Source organism: Colius striatus, chromosome 2 (assembly GCF_028858725.1).
Source record: "Colius striatus isolate bColStr4 chromosome 2, bColStr4.1.hap1, whole genome shotgun sequence".
NCBI classification, from domain to species: domain Eukaryota; kingdom Metazoa; phylum Chordata; class Aves; order Coliiformes; family Coliidae; genus Colius; species Colius striatus.
In genome coordinates, this window is record NC_084760.1 from 53,241,001 (window position 1) to 53,256,653 (window position 15,653).

At 40.5% G+C, this 15,653-nt stretch overlaps 1 protein-coding gene across 1 annotated transcript in view; it reads left to right on the top strand.

Moving 5' to 3' along the window:
* Positions 1–15,653, top strand: part of DCBLD1 (discoidin, CUB and LCCL domain containing 1) — a 49,490-nt gene that overhangs the window by 21,023 nt on the left and 12,814 nt on the right. Inside the window, exons 3-9 of the mRNA XM_061989824.1 lie at positions 4,010–4,147; positions 4,698–4,749; positions 5,504–5,576; positions 7,507–7,640; positions 12,831–12,871; positions 14,169–14,384; positions 15,086–15,216. Coding sequence (XP_061845808.1) covers positions 4,010–4,147; positions 4,698–4,749; positions 5,504–5,576; positions 7,507–7,640; positions 12,831–12,871; positions 14,169–14,384; positions 15,086–15,216 — 785 coding nt within the window. The remainder of the gene's footprint in view (positions 1–4,009; positions 4,148–4,697; positions 4,750–5,503; positions 5,577–7,506; positions 7,641–12,830; positions 12,872–14,168; positions 14,385–15,085; positions 15,217–15,653) is intronic.

A 15,653-nucleotide genomic window follows, 5' to 3' on the forward strand; every position in this document is an offset into this window, starting at 1 on the left:
TTGTTTGCAGCCATGGCTTACTCTGCAAGAAAGAAAAAGGAGAAGATTCCATTTTGAACAGAAGATGTTATGAGCTGATACCTAAACTGAGTTTCTCAAAGACCTCTGTGAATGTCAAGCTGGATTTCAAATGAAGTTGAGGAATTTGGGAGCAGAATGAGCATAGCGAACCAGACATGCTAAAGAGGGAAGTAATTGCTTTTAAAAGGAAGCAAAAGCCTTACAGAAGAGGCAGAAAGTATTAAAAACTATTGAAACAAGTGTCATGTAGGCATTGCCAGCTGGTGTGAGAAAAGAGTCCTCTAGGCACAGCGTGCTTCTTATGGGAAGTAGAAAAAATAAGGGAACATAATTCCACAAAGCAATCTCAGGAAATATGCCAGAGCCTGGTTGACAGTAAAAGTAAACTAGACTTCGTAAAGCCAGACAATGCTGTAAAGATCATCAGATTTGCAAACTAACACTATTATGAAAAAGACAAAAGCAGTAGACTACTGCTAACATTTGAAAAATAAACAACACGTAAAATAGTCTCTTCAGTCTCCAGAGGAGCCAGACAAAGGCTATCCACAAGACAATTTACCATGTATCTTGCAGGATGTTAATACTGCTTGGAGACAGTGATTCTAAAATAGAAGTATTTCATTTAAGCCACCTAAATCATACCAACAGATAAGAAGTTCTGGACGAAAGGCATTATATGTTAGTTTAATTATAGAGAATATTACATTAGGTACATTTGAAGTCTCTAGGCCTCTAATAGCTCTCCTGAATAATTTTTTAAAATATATATTAAAGAATCTGGAGTGAACAGATGGAACTACAGTTGGGTCAGCTCGTTATTGAGACATGGAAAGAAAAAAAGGCCCTGGTATCTAGATGCAGTAATATTGAAATATGGAGAACACCTACTCAATTTCATGACATGTAGCACATCTGTTTATTAAATCAAACTCTTTTCTTTGTTCTTAGTAAACAAATCAAATAATCCTGCCTACTTACCCCAGTAGAGCTCCATCCGAGTCACTTCAACAGGAAATGGGGAGAGACGTGAGCATTCATGACTTGTTTTTCAGGCTGAATATGCAAAACAACCCACCTCACAACTAACATGAGAAGATGAAAAACTGATAATGTGATATGGCAGTTCTCAAAAGTGATTTTAAAAAAAAAAAAACCTTTGGCTTAGTCCCAGGTTTAGGAATTAAATATTTATCCTGGGTCAAGTACAATTGCATCAGTAAAAGTTAACAGGGCCCTATTAAGAAGTTTCTCATTTTCACACCAAACACAGACCAAGACTTTCTCCACCATCCATCCTCTCCACTATATACAGTATTCTTAAAGACAACAAATCAATAAATCCTATGTGGAATGGACAGACAAGATAGGAGGCATGTATGAGTGCACAAGTTTCAAGTTCTTTCAGGGAGTAAAGAAGCTCTAAGCAAAACTAGTATCAGATTGGTTTCTCTAAGAACAGCAATAGGTGGGTGAGGGAACGTTTATACATTTTTCTAAACCTTACCTCTTAACACTCATTTCTGTATTTGATAGTGCAGAAATAAACTGCTAGATCTGTCACGCATGAAGAACCTGGCAGTGTAGTGCTGAAATGGTATTACCTGAACTATTGAGAAGAAATGTGTGGAAATACTTTGCAAGACATCCTCAGTTTGCAATAAAAGAACAAGTGAATATTTTGTAGTATTAACAAATGTTCCTCCCCCCTTTTTTTTCCCAAATCTATGCAGAAAACTGATCAACTTTTGGAAAATGTTCCTTCCTTCAGTGTATATGCTTTCTTACTTCTATATCCTTTAAGGAATTAACTTTAGGCCCCTCTTAGTTTTGACTTGGGAGTCTAGTATACTAGAACTGCTCTTGGCAGAAGACAACCATAGCCTGGTAACTCTTCTTGGATTAATTACTTAACAGTAGAAACTTGTCTTTAGGCATTGCAAGCTGATTTCTTAAACTGATCATTTCTGAATTTCTGGCTTTTGTTTGGATTATACAACTCTGTGTGTCTAGACTGATTTTATTTTATTTTATTGGTTTTGCTTATGACATGTGTGATTTGTTTGTATAATTATCTGAAAGGTATGTGGTCCTGCTACTGGGGGAGATGCATAGTCCTGTTCCAGCTGGTATGTGGTTGAGTGAATCAGCCATCTAAATTATACCTCCAGAGTAGATAGGTCACTGCCAATTGCTGTGAGGGAGAAAGCCAAAGAGCACTTGTGAGAAAATGTGTAGAGACAGTCACTGAGAAAGGACAAGACTAAAGCATTCTCAGGTGTTTTATTCTGAAGAAATGCACTGCCTCCCTGTCTTCTTCTCTTTTCTCTCCCCTAAAAGCAAAATAACTAACTTAGCACTTTATTTCTGCCACTGAAATCTGACACAAAAGACCTTCTCAAATAAATCACTCGTGCAGTTGTCTGGTATGACACAGTGTCAGATGCTGTCTTTTTGATAAGTTCATTTCCTAAGCAATTTGTTTAACCCTTTTTATAGACATTGTTTTTTCTGACTAAGTTATGAGTCATTTTGAACACATGAGTACTCCAGGGAAATGTCATACTTGTCGTTTCTTTCTCTGCCTGCCTGGCTTTACTGTATGATTTTTAGAAGCCAAACGACAAGAGTTCCTCCTTTGTTTTGTCCTGTTCTGCTGACAACTAATCTTGTAGTTGTTTTAAGGCCAGTGAAATATTTGGGGAAGATTTTCCCCAAGAGTATTGAGCAAAATGAAGAAGCTTTTATAAGAGAGCTTGTTAGGAAGGGTACCACTCCTCAAATTTGTGTTATACTGTGACTCTAATTATTTGTGCCTCAGAAGCTCCATGTCCTAAAGTAGCCATCACCAATAAAATTAGGTTGTCTAGGAAAAATCAAGGCGATCATTTTTCATCCCAAGGACTTACTTTAGGACACAAAAGCTGTCATTCACCCAAAAAGAATAGATGGGTTGAGGGCTGGTAAAGGGCCTTGTTTGTTTGTTCTCTTGGACAAAAAAAAATGTTTGCCATTTTACAGAAACCTCCTCTTAGCAATTTGTTTTGTAAGCATCCTTGTAAATTCTAAAAAGCGTACCAAAACCGCTTTGGATTTTCTGTCATCTGTGCCTGAGGGCAGCCAGGAACAAGTGTTTGCACCCAGATGTGATGACAAAGGAAAGAGCAAAGTCTGTGGCAATCTCAAAAGAAAGTTCCCCTTGGGAACTGACTTCTGAAGAAGCTAATTATTAAGGATCCTGGGCACGCCTGCTGTCACAAGAAAGGAGTGTCCCAAGACTGTTCCAAGATATTGCAGTTGGTAGCTATAAAACCCTTATCTAATTCAATGTAAGCACAAGGCTCTTGTCTCACTCCCTTCATCTTCCCTTTTTTCTCCTTCTCTTTTTTGTTTAAAACTCAAAAGACTTGACCTGTATACTTCAATAGTCTGATAATATTTTTAAAAGGAAAACAAATTAGGAAATTTTCTGGTTAATGTGGTGCCGCCTTCTAGTACAATTTGTCTTGTAGTGCACAGGTCCTTGAACATCAGGTACCTTGTTTGTGACCTTCATCTCTCCTGAATGGCTTCTGTGCTACAGCAGCATGAGCCATACACATCTGCAGAGTTTATCTAGGGAACCTTGTGTAGATCCCCTGGATTGTGTTTGAATATTCTGTTCTTTTCTTTAATGAGTGACTGCTGGTTGTAAGTAGGCTGTACTTCAAAGGCCAAAGAGCATTAATCATTGTCTTAAGGCTTATGTGATGAAAGATGTGGATGCTGGAATTGCTACCAAGGAGAGACAATTAGATCCTGGCCACTTCTTGTCAGGGTAACTTTGAAGCTCATACCTATAAAGGACTGAAGCCAAAAACCTTCTGTCAACATTCGGGTTCATACTGAAGGAGAATGAGCGTGTTACGAAACCTTTTGCTAATTATGAGAATATTGCAGCCTAATTATGTCATCTAAACTTTGGAAATAATCTTTGTTCTGTCTGTAGGGCCATACTGTGGTAATGTGATGCCTGTCCCCAGAGAAATCATTCTGGATAGCAATGAAGCAATCATTCACTTTGAGAGTGGATCCCATGTGTCAGGACGAGGCTTTCTGTTATCCTATGCCAGTAGTGATCATCCAGGTAAAGTAAAATCCAGAAGTACTAAAGGATTAGTGGCATAGTGCCCCACAATTTCATTATCTTAGCCCACATTCTTGGTCCTAAATATTTCCAGATTAGCACAATCCATGATATTTTTAATAGCATGTGTGCAAGAAGCAATTGCAACATTAGCCAGATACAATAGCTCCTGAAATTTTACCTAGACTACGTGTAATACAGTCACAGTGAAAGAGAAAATTGTTACTTTCTCCTTGAAGCTCCTCCGTATTTTGGGCTCCAGCATCTACCACACAGTGATAGGATAAAGGGAGAGGAGAGATTCAAGATTTGATTCCTTCATTTAATATTGTGGAGGTCTGTGCAACTTCACTGAATGTTTAAAATATAGGAAGAGCAGAAGAGTGAAATGAAAAGAACGAGGGAAAACCATAGCTGTTGGTTTTTTATTGAATAAAATTGCTTAAGTATTACACAGAGAGGTCTTTAAATGTAATTTCTTGCTTAGTCAGATATTTGTCTGTGTTTCTGCATCCTGCAATGGGGATTAACACTTGTAAACTTTTCACAGATCTAATCACATGTTTGGAACGAGCAAACCACTACACGAAGGCTGAATACAGGTAAAGAGGGTTTGCAGCTTTCTGAGCTCTGGCTTGCTTTGCTCACCTCTTCTCTGCTCCAATTTCTAGAAAATGTCATATGAGGCAGATACAATCTTGATTTTTCTGGAGAAGTGAATTTTTGGGGGCTCTAATGCTGTAATAGTCCAAGGCCTGGTTGTGAGCAGCAGTAGTGCAAGATGGAAAACTGTGGCCCAGAAAAACGAGGGAACAGAGTTACAGAGCTCTCAGAAATTCTCATAAAGACATACATATACATGGTATATGTAAAAAGAGTTCCTAGTTTGAAAATCAAAGTAGCCTCAGATTCCAGTGCTTCTCCTGAGAGAAGATCATGTCCTAGCTGATACAAGATTATCTGGGGACAAGCTATAATTTCTGGGTTCCTTGAACTTTGTGATAGGATCTGAAATGGTAATAAACTGTGCTCTTTTGGCTGCTGTCTGGATGTGCATGTAGGCTTCTTATCTGGACTGCACTGAAAACTCATGTGGTAGCATTTCAAGAGCAAGAGAATGAAACAGAGATGCCCTTGCAAAACTGTCTTTCTGATTCTTTGTGTGCTGCTCTGTGCAGTCCACTCACAAACTCAAGGGCCCATTTTTTTTTACCTCCTAGACTCACTAGCAGACCATCAGACAGAACTTGCTGCTAAAATATTTATTACCTTGAGAGCATTTCTTTTGTTCAAGTTTGTTTCATGTATTGTCTCTACAGTTCATATTTTAAATGAGCCTCTCTTCTCTCACTACAGCAGATACTGTCCTGCTGGCTGCAGGGACATTGCAGGTGACATCTCAGGAGATATCGGAGAAGGATACAGAGATGTAAGTACATAGGATAATGAGGGGGAATTTATAAAAAGACAGAAGAGAGAAGAATAGCATAACTTGGTATCAGCTGTTGCTGCTTGATTTTTGTCAGTAATTCTTCTCAGCTATGTTAGATGTATATACCTTTTATTATCAGTATATATACTGAGTATGTTATCAGTACATAAACACACGGAGACACTTTTCAAATAGACCAGTCAATTGTGTGAGAATAAAGTCCACTGATTGTCAAATGTACCTACTGACTTGTGGTTTCTGGCTTCCTGGAAAAACTCTGCATAAGGTCTGTCCCTCTTGAGGCAGTGCTCATCAAGGTACTAAATATTCCTAAGACTTTAGCTTTTACTTTTTTGGAGTCTTATGTGCATTTCTTTTGTAGGGGGGAAAAAAATCAGTAACTCACAGGTTTTCTTTAAGATTCTGCCTGCACGTCCCAGCAATCTGTTCTGAGATTAAATAAATGTTATACACTGACTAATCACATCTCACTGATAACTACTAACCTCTTGAGTTGTTTTAACTGCTCGTTCTTTAAAGCAGAGATGTTGCCTGAGTGGTTGCATTAATCCACAGTTCATATGACACAGTTCTCTGCCCTCTCTGTGCCCCTCACCCTGGACACTCCTCCTGTCATGCCTGTGAAATCTTTACGTCTCTCACAGTGGAGTAATTTTAATCATACCATTGAAGTAAAATCACAAATATAGCAGTTGCTGAGTTTCCAAAAAGTCAGTGTTCATGTTTAACCTGTTCATCCAGTTATTCAAGCAAGCTCCAGCCTGGAAAGTGGCAGAGCTGAAAAAAACAAAGAAATGTCACATTACATTCTCATTAGCTGGAGTTATTCCTGCCCTTGGTTTAGGTGATTAGGAAAGAAAAGCAGCACATGGCATGACCTCATGCAGATCTTATCTGCACTGAGGAATTTTAGAAAGAAATTTTCACTCCACTGTTAAGGGAGTTTCAGCTTTTCTGTTAGGAAGAACCTGCAGGGCTCTCTCAGAAACCTGCAGCTCTTTTGTCCCCAGCCCTCCCTGGAGAGGACAGCCCAGCACGCCAGTTTGTAGAACATAGCCCAGGTCCATGTGAACTGAGACCAATCTCTGCCAGCAGCCCCTGGAAACGTCTACTTTTCACCTTTCTACTGGCCCTTCTCTGCTCTGCCCTAGCCGATGCTACATTATAGCCACCTAGTTGGCACACAAGTTTTCCTACCCATATTTTTCAGCGTGACCCCATCTGACATCATAGAGTCACAGAATGGTGAGGATTGGAAGGGACCTTTAGAGATCATCTAGTCCAACCCCCCTGCCAAAGCAGGTCCACTTAGATCAGATCACATAGGAATGCATCCAGGTAGGTTTTGAAGACCTCCAGAGGAGACCCCACAAACCTCCTGGTCAGCTTGTTCCAGTGTTCCTTCCCTCTCGATATACTGGCATGACAGGCTATATTGGCAGGAGATACTGGCACACAGGCTATACTTAAAACCCAGGAGTGGCTTAGCCAACACACAGCCAAATCTCCTAAAGTATACCATGAGTCAAATCCTAAGGCACAGTGATAGATAGGACTGCCTTCAGGAGAGTCCACCAAGCACTTACCGCTTTCTCTTTGCACAGAAGAGTTTCCTTGCCTTTGGCTTTGCTTTCTCAAGGAGTGACACAATGCTTAGCAGGTTAAAATCTTACAGCACCTTCTCAGAAGCAGATTATTTGCTTTTTCATTAAGAAAAAAAAGTGACTGTTGGAAGCATGGGGTTTTTTTTTTTCCAAAGATTACTGTTCTTTCTCCCTCCCCTGCCTGTTATTCCTCCTGAGCCTTTGCCGGATTTTAGGAGCAGTGACACCTGCACAGTGGTAGCTAGGAAATGAAAGCATTAGCAGTTTGTCAGGCTTATCCTCTGAGCTTTTGTGCCTTTCAGAGCTCGCTGCTGTGCAAGTCAGCGATCCACGCTGGCATCATCTCCGATGAGCTGGGCGGGCAGATCAGCGTCACCCACCACAAGGGCATCAGTCGCTACGAAGGTGTCGTGGCCAACGGTGTCGCCTCGCATGAGTGAGTACCACTGGCTCTGGGAGTAACCCCGGGGGCATGCTGCAGGTGGGGTTGCTTTTCTGGGGAAGAAAAAACACTAGGTGCGACTGACTCTGGGGGCTTTGGGGCTTTGTTTCTAGGACTTTGTTAATATGGTGTTGGCATATAGGAAAATGTTCCAAGTTTTCAGTGGCTCTATTACCACAGAAGTCAGTGTTCTCTCTCTTTTTTTTTTTCTTTTTTACTTCCTTCCAAAATATATTTGCAAAGTACTTTGTTAGCAGATACATGAAAGTACAATGTTCTGCAACAAACACTTTCAACCGACGTGCTAATAAGTCAGGCTAAATTCATGTTAAAGTTTAAAACAGCCTGGATGAATGAATAATGAAAAGTGCCACCAAGAGACAAGAGATTTAAGGAACAGCTTCTTAAACACTGTGCTTTTGACATGTTCAGAGTTTTTTGTGGTTTAGAATATTTATAGCAAGAGTGTTATATTTACCACTTATCTTCTGGTTTTTAATTGTACTGTTCTTGAAGTAGAATTAAATCCTTTAATCTCTATCCAGCATAGTAAGCCCTTCCAGAAACTGCCTCTGTCATTCCTGTTGGTTGGTATTTTTTTTTTAATTTTCAAATGCAATTTGGATTTTACGTTAGGGTTTTGGCTTTGTTTTTTTTTTCCTATAGGAGGGGAAATTTCCTCAGTCTCATAGACTGTGAGAGCAAAGGGAATATGTCTTTTTTTATACTTTTTTTTTTCTATTTTCCCCAAGATTTCTCCATATTCTCCTAACAGTTTTACAGTCACCAAAAAAACCCTCCAAAACATTCATTTGGTCTTCTGCTGTGCTTAAACTTCAGTGTAGATTGAATTGCTTTATATACAATGGCACTGGAGTATACAGAGCTGGGTAGGATGTAGCCCACTAGCCAAAGGCCTAAATATTTTCTATTTTCCTAGAAAGTTAATTGCCAAAGAAAGTTAATATGAACTTGTCTCAAGAAAAGCAGGACCAAGAGCTGGACTCAAGCACCTAGCCCCTCCATAAAACAAATAATCTAAATTCTTTCCGGCACCCAGGCCAGCTTAGTCAAACCCTAATTTAATATTTTGTGCCTTATCGAAAGATATTACAGAGCTGTTTGCATACAAACGTATGTTCGTGATCCTTGAGAATCCCAGAAGGAGAAGCTTGGACAGTAGCACATAACATGTTACAATGAAAGGCACCTGGGAACCCCATTTGCATTTATTTCACAGTAGAGGAGCTAGTAGGCAACAAGTGAAGCTGAAGCATATAAAACAGCAGATATACACATACTGGAGGAAAACACTTGTTTGCATAAGTAACCCATCACCTTAACCACCATGCATCCTTTTAATCTTGCTATTTGTAAAGTATCCTATACATTTCCCATGAGTAACAGAAGTACCCACAGAGATGCAAACTTGTCTCTATTATATCAAGCAGGAAAACTCCCATTTGAAGAACAAGTCTTAACACAGGGTGGCTGAGGGGAATGGGGTTGTTTAGTCTGGGGAAGAGAAGGCCAAGGGGAGACATGATCACTCTCTAAAACTACCTGAAAGGAAGTTGTAGTGGGGCAGGATTTGGTCTCTTCTCTCAAGTAATGAGTGATAGGATGAGAGGAAATGGCCTCAAGTTTAGATTGGATATTAAGAAGAACTTTTTCACCGAGAGGTTTGTTAAACACCAGGACAGGCTGTCCAAGGAGGTGGTGGAGTCACCATCCCTGGAGATATTTAAAAGCTGTGTAGATGAGGGGATTGGGGGACATGGTTTTGTGGTGTGCTTGTCAGTATTAGGTCAGTGGTTGGACTCGATGATATTGAAGGTTTTTTCTAACCAAAATGATTCTTTGACTCCAGGCTGAAGCCAGCCTCCAGGGCTGGGGTTTAGCCTATTTGATGTGAGGCCCCGGTAGGAGGAGTGCAGCTGCTTTATCTGTCCCGCATAAGTGGCAGATAGAGGCACTCCTTGAGCATGATGCACATCTCAAAGGGACTGAATTGCCTGGAGGAGACAACTGTTGCTTTCTACAGATTATTCAGGCAGCCATAGATAAATGGGCTCATATTGGGTCAGATGCCTACAAACTAGATGGCATGGATTTTGAGAAAGATGAGAGCGTGAGCACAGCGCTTCCCGGGATGCTTCTGCTGCTCCTGGCAGCTGGGAAAATGCATTCCTAGAAACAGTGGGCCTATTTACTGAGAAAACAAATTAATGCATTTCATGCTTTATAAAGGCTTTGGTAAGAGGTGTTTCTGAAGAAACATGGCTTCCCTGTCCTCAGGGTACCTGCACACTGCAAGAAATTCCAAAGGAGGAGCCAGTGACAGTGAGAAAAAATTGGTGCCTGCACAGCAGTGCTTTAAGAGCTTTTTAGATGCCCTTAAATAAAAGCTAACTCATGTTTTTAAAACCTCATTTATAGTGGATTTCGGTATTAAAGGTTTAAATTATTTAGTGACTTGAGCTGAAATTGACCTCATCAGAAACTGCTGCTGGAGTGCATCGAGCTGTTAAATATCTGCATGTAATGTGACAGCGGTTACAGCTCGCTTGCTCACCAACCCCAAAGAGCTGACCTTGCGCTCCCTCACTCCATTTCTCACTGCTCTTGTTATACTCCAGCATCTGTGAGGTTTTCAGTTCTCATCATCCATGTGTGGACCTGCATCCGCAGATGCTATAATGAAAGTGAAGTGGCTGGATTTATCGGGCAGTTTTGATACCCCGATACAAATATATGGGAGTTTAACTTTGTAATGTGAACTGGCCCATGACTGTTCGTCTGCGCACGTGAAATCATTTGTCTTCGAAAGTGCAAGAGACCACATGTTTGTGAGTTGTGAAAGATGAAATTCGAGGTTAACCTGCATTTCTTATAAAAAGCTTGCCTGAGACCCACTCTGAAAAAGAAAAAAATGTATTTGAAGCTAACAGAACTTCAGCATGGGAAGCAGCATCTTTAGTTTTTCTTTTTGCAGAACTACTGGCACAGGTCACCTGTGGAATCCTGCCACAGGTACAATTGGTGAGGCAGGATACTGAAGGTTGTTAGGAGCATAGGGCAATATCTCCTAAAGGACAAAATAAAATTTGTGTGACAAATGCTACCCGTCACGTCAGGAAACTGATGAATTGCCACTTACTGAATTAGTTTGTCCTCTTCAGTGACTTGCGGAATTATAGCAGAAATATTTCAGCTTCAATTCATAGCTTTATAGACATTAGAAATGCTAACCTCCTCCCTCTCTTTGCTAAAATTGCAACCCCCTATTTCAAAGGGATCTGGGTGACTTTTTTATTACAAACCTATGTCTTGTAAATAAGTGTTCAAGGACCACTGTGATTTCTGTTTTGGGTCGGTTTTACAGGTCACCATAAGTGTTTGTTTTCCGGGTTTTTTTGTCTCTTGAAAGAGATTTCTTTGCATTCACTAAGAAAACAAAAATTGTTTTGATCGTAATGGCAAACTGGTGTGAGCAGAGCACATTTGATCTCTTCTGAGGATTGCCTGGGGGGAAGATGTGGGAGGGAGAGCTTGAGTTTCTCCTCCTAGCTGCTCTGCCGCCTACATGCCTAAATAAATCAGCTCCCTCCCAGTGCTCTCCTTCATCTCTGAAGGGGTTCATTTGCCTGTAGTCATTAGTTTTCCTTCAGTGACAAAAAAGAGGCAGTGTTTTTATTGACCTTGACGTGGGACCACTTTCCTATTCCCCCTTTGCAGAGCTCTCAAAACATACAGCCGTGGGCACTGCTGTTAGCCCTCAGAAGATACCTCGAGGGAAATTTTCCTGGCCAGCAACAAAGGGCAGCCTGAAAGGGAGCTGTCTTGATACTTAAGTGCAGAAGCTGTTTTACTGCTCAGTCACGCTGGCCAAGGCTTTTCAAAGGGGCTAAGTGATGCGTGCAGCCAATTGAAGTGACGTTGAAGAGGTCGGATTTTCAAGAAATCCAAAAGAATTTCATGTTAAAGCCTGGGCTTTTATTTTTATTAGGCAATCAGTCAGAGTCATCACTTCTGGAATGAGACCTCAGGGGCATCTTGCTGAGAAATAGAAAGTGGTTCCATAAGAAGGCAAGGAAAGCACAGCTTTCCCTTACAGTGGTGATTTGATCTTGTCCTGTATTGTGCAGGGCTGTGTGCAGTGGCCCAAGAAATCGCTTTTCTCCAGAAGCAGTCCTTGAGAGAAGGAGGAAGAAAAGGAGAGCCATAGATGCAGTGTTGTTAATGGAGCAAAAAGCACCATTCCTGATGGGAGATGTTGATCATAGTTAGAACTGGCTACCAATCAATTTAAAACAAGTAGTTTTCAGTCTGTCTGTGATACACCTGTAGCCCAAACAGGACCAGCCGGAGCTGATGTACTTTAGTTATCATCAACCATAACTTCTTCATGGTGCTTAAGGCTTGATTTTCTTCAAACTAGATGTGGACTTATACTAATGGAAGGTCATTGATTTCAGTGAAGTTGCTCTAATTCAAGCTACTGTACATGAGAAGAGACCTGGGCAATCCCTTCCATAGTCCTGCTGCCCACACTATTTCTGATACAAGCTAGGATTCCATCGGTCTTCTTGGCCACCTGGGCACACTGATAGCTCGTGTTCACCAACACTCACTCCCAGGTCCTTTTCTGCAGGACAGCTTTCCAACCACTCTGTTCCAAGCCTGTAGCATTACATGGGGTTGTTGTAACCCAAGGGCAGGACCTGACACTTGGCCTTGTTGAACCTCATACAACTGGCCTTGGCCCATCCAGCCTGTCCAGGTCCTTCTGAAGAGCCTTCCTGCCCTCAAGCAGACCAACACTCCCACCACTGTCAGTGTCATCTGCAAACTTACTGAGAGTACCAGCGATCCCCTTGTCCAGATAATTGATAAAGCCATTAAACAGAACAGGCCACAACACTGAGCCCTGGGGAACACCACTGGTGACTGCTGCCAACTGGATTTAACTCCATTCACCACTTTAAAGCACAGAACATGCTCAAAGCTAGAAAATGTGGGAGATTCCCCACAGTACTCGTACTGGGGTTGGTACCCAGCCAGCAAAGCAAACAGCTATCTGGCCAGAGATATTTTGCTAGATAAACAGTGATTCTGAAACTGTACCTCAGTGTTCCCATAACTGTCTCCTGAAAGGCTGAATTACCTTCTTTTTTCTTACAGTGGTTCGTTGTCAGATAAGCGGTTTATATTTACTTCAAATGGTAAGAATAATGGCTTTATTTTTAGCTGTTCAAATTTTACCTTTTTATTTAAGTATTTTCTGTACAAGTTTTGAAAAGTAATGAGGAGAATATCAATCCATGTCTTGGAAGGATATTTTAGGACATCATGTTTTAAAAATCAGCAAGTTGAATAAAAAAAAAATGAAGAGATGTGAAGTGAGCTAGAAAAACCCCATAGAATAGGAATAGGTCACATGCACATAAACAGAAATAGTATTCTGCAGTTACATTTCTGGTGCCAGCATATGAAAAATGGCAATCAGATAATCCCATTTTTATGTACTTTCGGTGACAGAAAATGAAAGCAGTTTTTCTTCAGACATTTCTAAATTCCATCTTTGTTATACAAGAAGAGAACAAAAACATAGAGAGGAATGAAACTGTATTTACATTGCACTGATACAGAACAAGTTTTTGTGTTTATGACTTTCCAAGATGCAAAAGCGTCTTTAATCCGTCAAGCTGTTCATTTGCATAAAACACTGTGGTGTATGGGGGATGGGAAGTTTGCATTCAATTCCATTCAATTGAATTGTATTTCGGTCATGTGAGACAGATAAAATCATTTACTATTTCACTAGAAACTGTAAAGCACTTTGAAACTGCCAGGGAATTATTTTTAACTTAATTGAAACCTTATTCCACTGGCCTCTTTTCTCTGAAGAACCTTGATGTGCAGAAATCTTGAGGGTTCTTTGACAGGGTTTGTTAATACTTACCTGCAGCTATTATCTTCGTGATATCACCTCTTGGCAGCAGTATCAAGGAGCTTCTCTAACGAGTAACTTTCCTAGCCCTAACTGCAGGTGAAAATCATGAAATATTTACAGTAAAGCGTTCCTTTCAGTACAATGCCTTCATCTGAGAAATGTTTTGTACAGCAACATTAGTTAGTGCCAATCTCAAAACACAAATATTATGTTTCAGAAGGAAAATTTAAAAATATGAGAAACCTTCACAGGAATGAGACAAAGCTGCAGAGAGTAAAAAAAAAACCAAAACCAAAATGGCAAAAATAGCAGATGTAGTCAGAAGGTGTCATGTATGTAGGAGTTAAATTGGTAAGGAGAGGGACCGCAACACTCTGGTACTGGATCATCCGCTACAAACTGACTGGCAAACGCTGCAGCTAATGGATAGCATGAGGCTAGCACTAGACGAGGCAACATCTGACTTTGCTGTTGTGGGTGGTCTTCATATGTTGCGAGCCTAATGTAAAAATATGCTGTGAAAACACAAAATAACTCCTTCTGCCTGTCTGTGTGGGGATTCCTAGGCTGCAATAAATCTCTCAGTCTGGAAGAGGGATTCCTCTCCAAGAGCCAGGTTACTGCATCTTCCTACTGGGAGGATACCAATGAGTTTGGGCAACTCTTCCAGTGGTCACCTCAGAAGGCATGGCTTCAAGTCCCAGGACTGGCTTGGGCCTCTAACCACAGCAGCAATCGTGAATGGTTGGAGATAGACCTGGGAGAGAAGAAGAGAATAACAGGTATGTCACTGTCTGTTTATTAGAAGCTGGAGTTTCAGTTGGAGAAGAAACTGAATGCAGTTGAAGAGCTAATAATGTACTAATGCAATGTTTCTTTCATTAAATGTAATCAAAAGTTCTGCATTGAGGAATCTTATTTTCATATTTGAGAAATCATGGCTATTCATAAGTCTGGTCTTTCTATAGGGATATAGGATTGAACTCAAAAGTCATGCATGTCTGATCTGTAAACATGCTGTAGGCTCAGAACAAAAACAGTAGAGTGTGGAGGAATGATAAATGATTGCTTAGGACCTATTAATGATGCAGTTATGGAATGAAGAAGAAACATTAAAGTCATAGCTTTTGAAATAATGGCGCAGGTAAAAGATGCCTGTTTTCAAGTCCCAGTTTAGTTGTACAAATGACAGTTACAGTTGCTGTTAAGGATGTGTAAAGACTGCTGATGTGGACCATAAAATCAAAAAGCAGTTACCTTTTTTGGATTTGCTCTGAATTCGCAATTTAAAACCGATTTCCATTCTTCACTCAACTTTCAAACTCAGTAACCAATTCTGAATTCCAAGACAGATTGAAAAAATGAATTAAGACTTTGAAGTCAAAGTTCTCAGAATTGTTTTCATTTCTGTGTTGGCATTTGAAAATGTTCCTTTAAAAAAGACATCTAACCAATGAAAATGTATTTTGCATTTTATTGCAAGGGATTAAGACCACTGGTTCTGGATCCACTATGCTGAATTTCAACTTTTATGTAAAGACGTTTACAATGAACTACAAAAATAACAACTCAAAATGGAGAACTTACAAAGGGATTCTGAGCAATGAAGAAAAGGTAAGGGAAAGTGGGAGGGGCAGGAAAACACAGCAATAATGCGTATGCTGCCCTTGACGTTAAGGGCTGGCTTTCACTGTCAAGAGAGATTAGGTGGTTCAGACTTGTCTAGACTTGGGTTGTCTTCACCAGTGTAATTTACAGCCACGGAGTAGATAGCGAGCTTGTCGAAACAAGGAAGTTATCCAGGGCTTGCTGAAGTTGTCAGACACACACAGGGAGGCATGTGTATGTGTCTATCTTTCTTTTTTAAAAAAATGGTGTAATTAAAGGCATACAACAGACTGTTCAGGAAAGTCTTTAGCTCAGCTCAGCACTTGCCCTTGCTAGAATGCTATACCAGTAGAGAAGCATTAGTCAGTACAGCAACAGCACCAGTAAAGCTGAGAGTCAGCTAGGGTAAACCCACCCCCACTGCACCTCCCAAGCAAAACAAC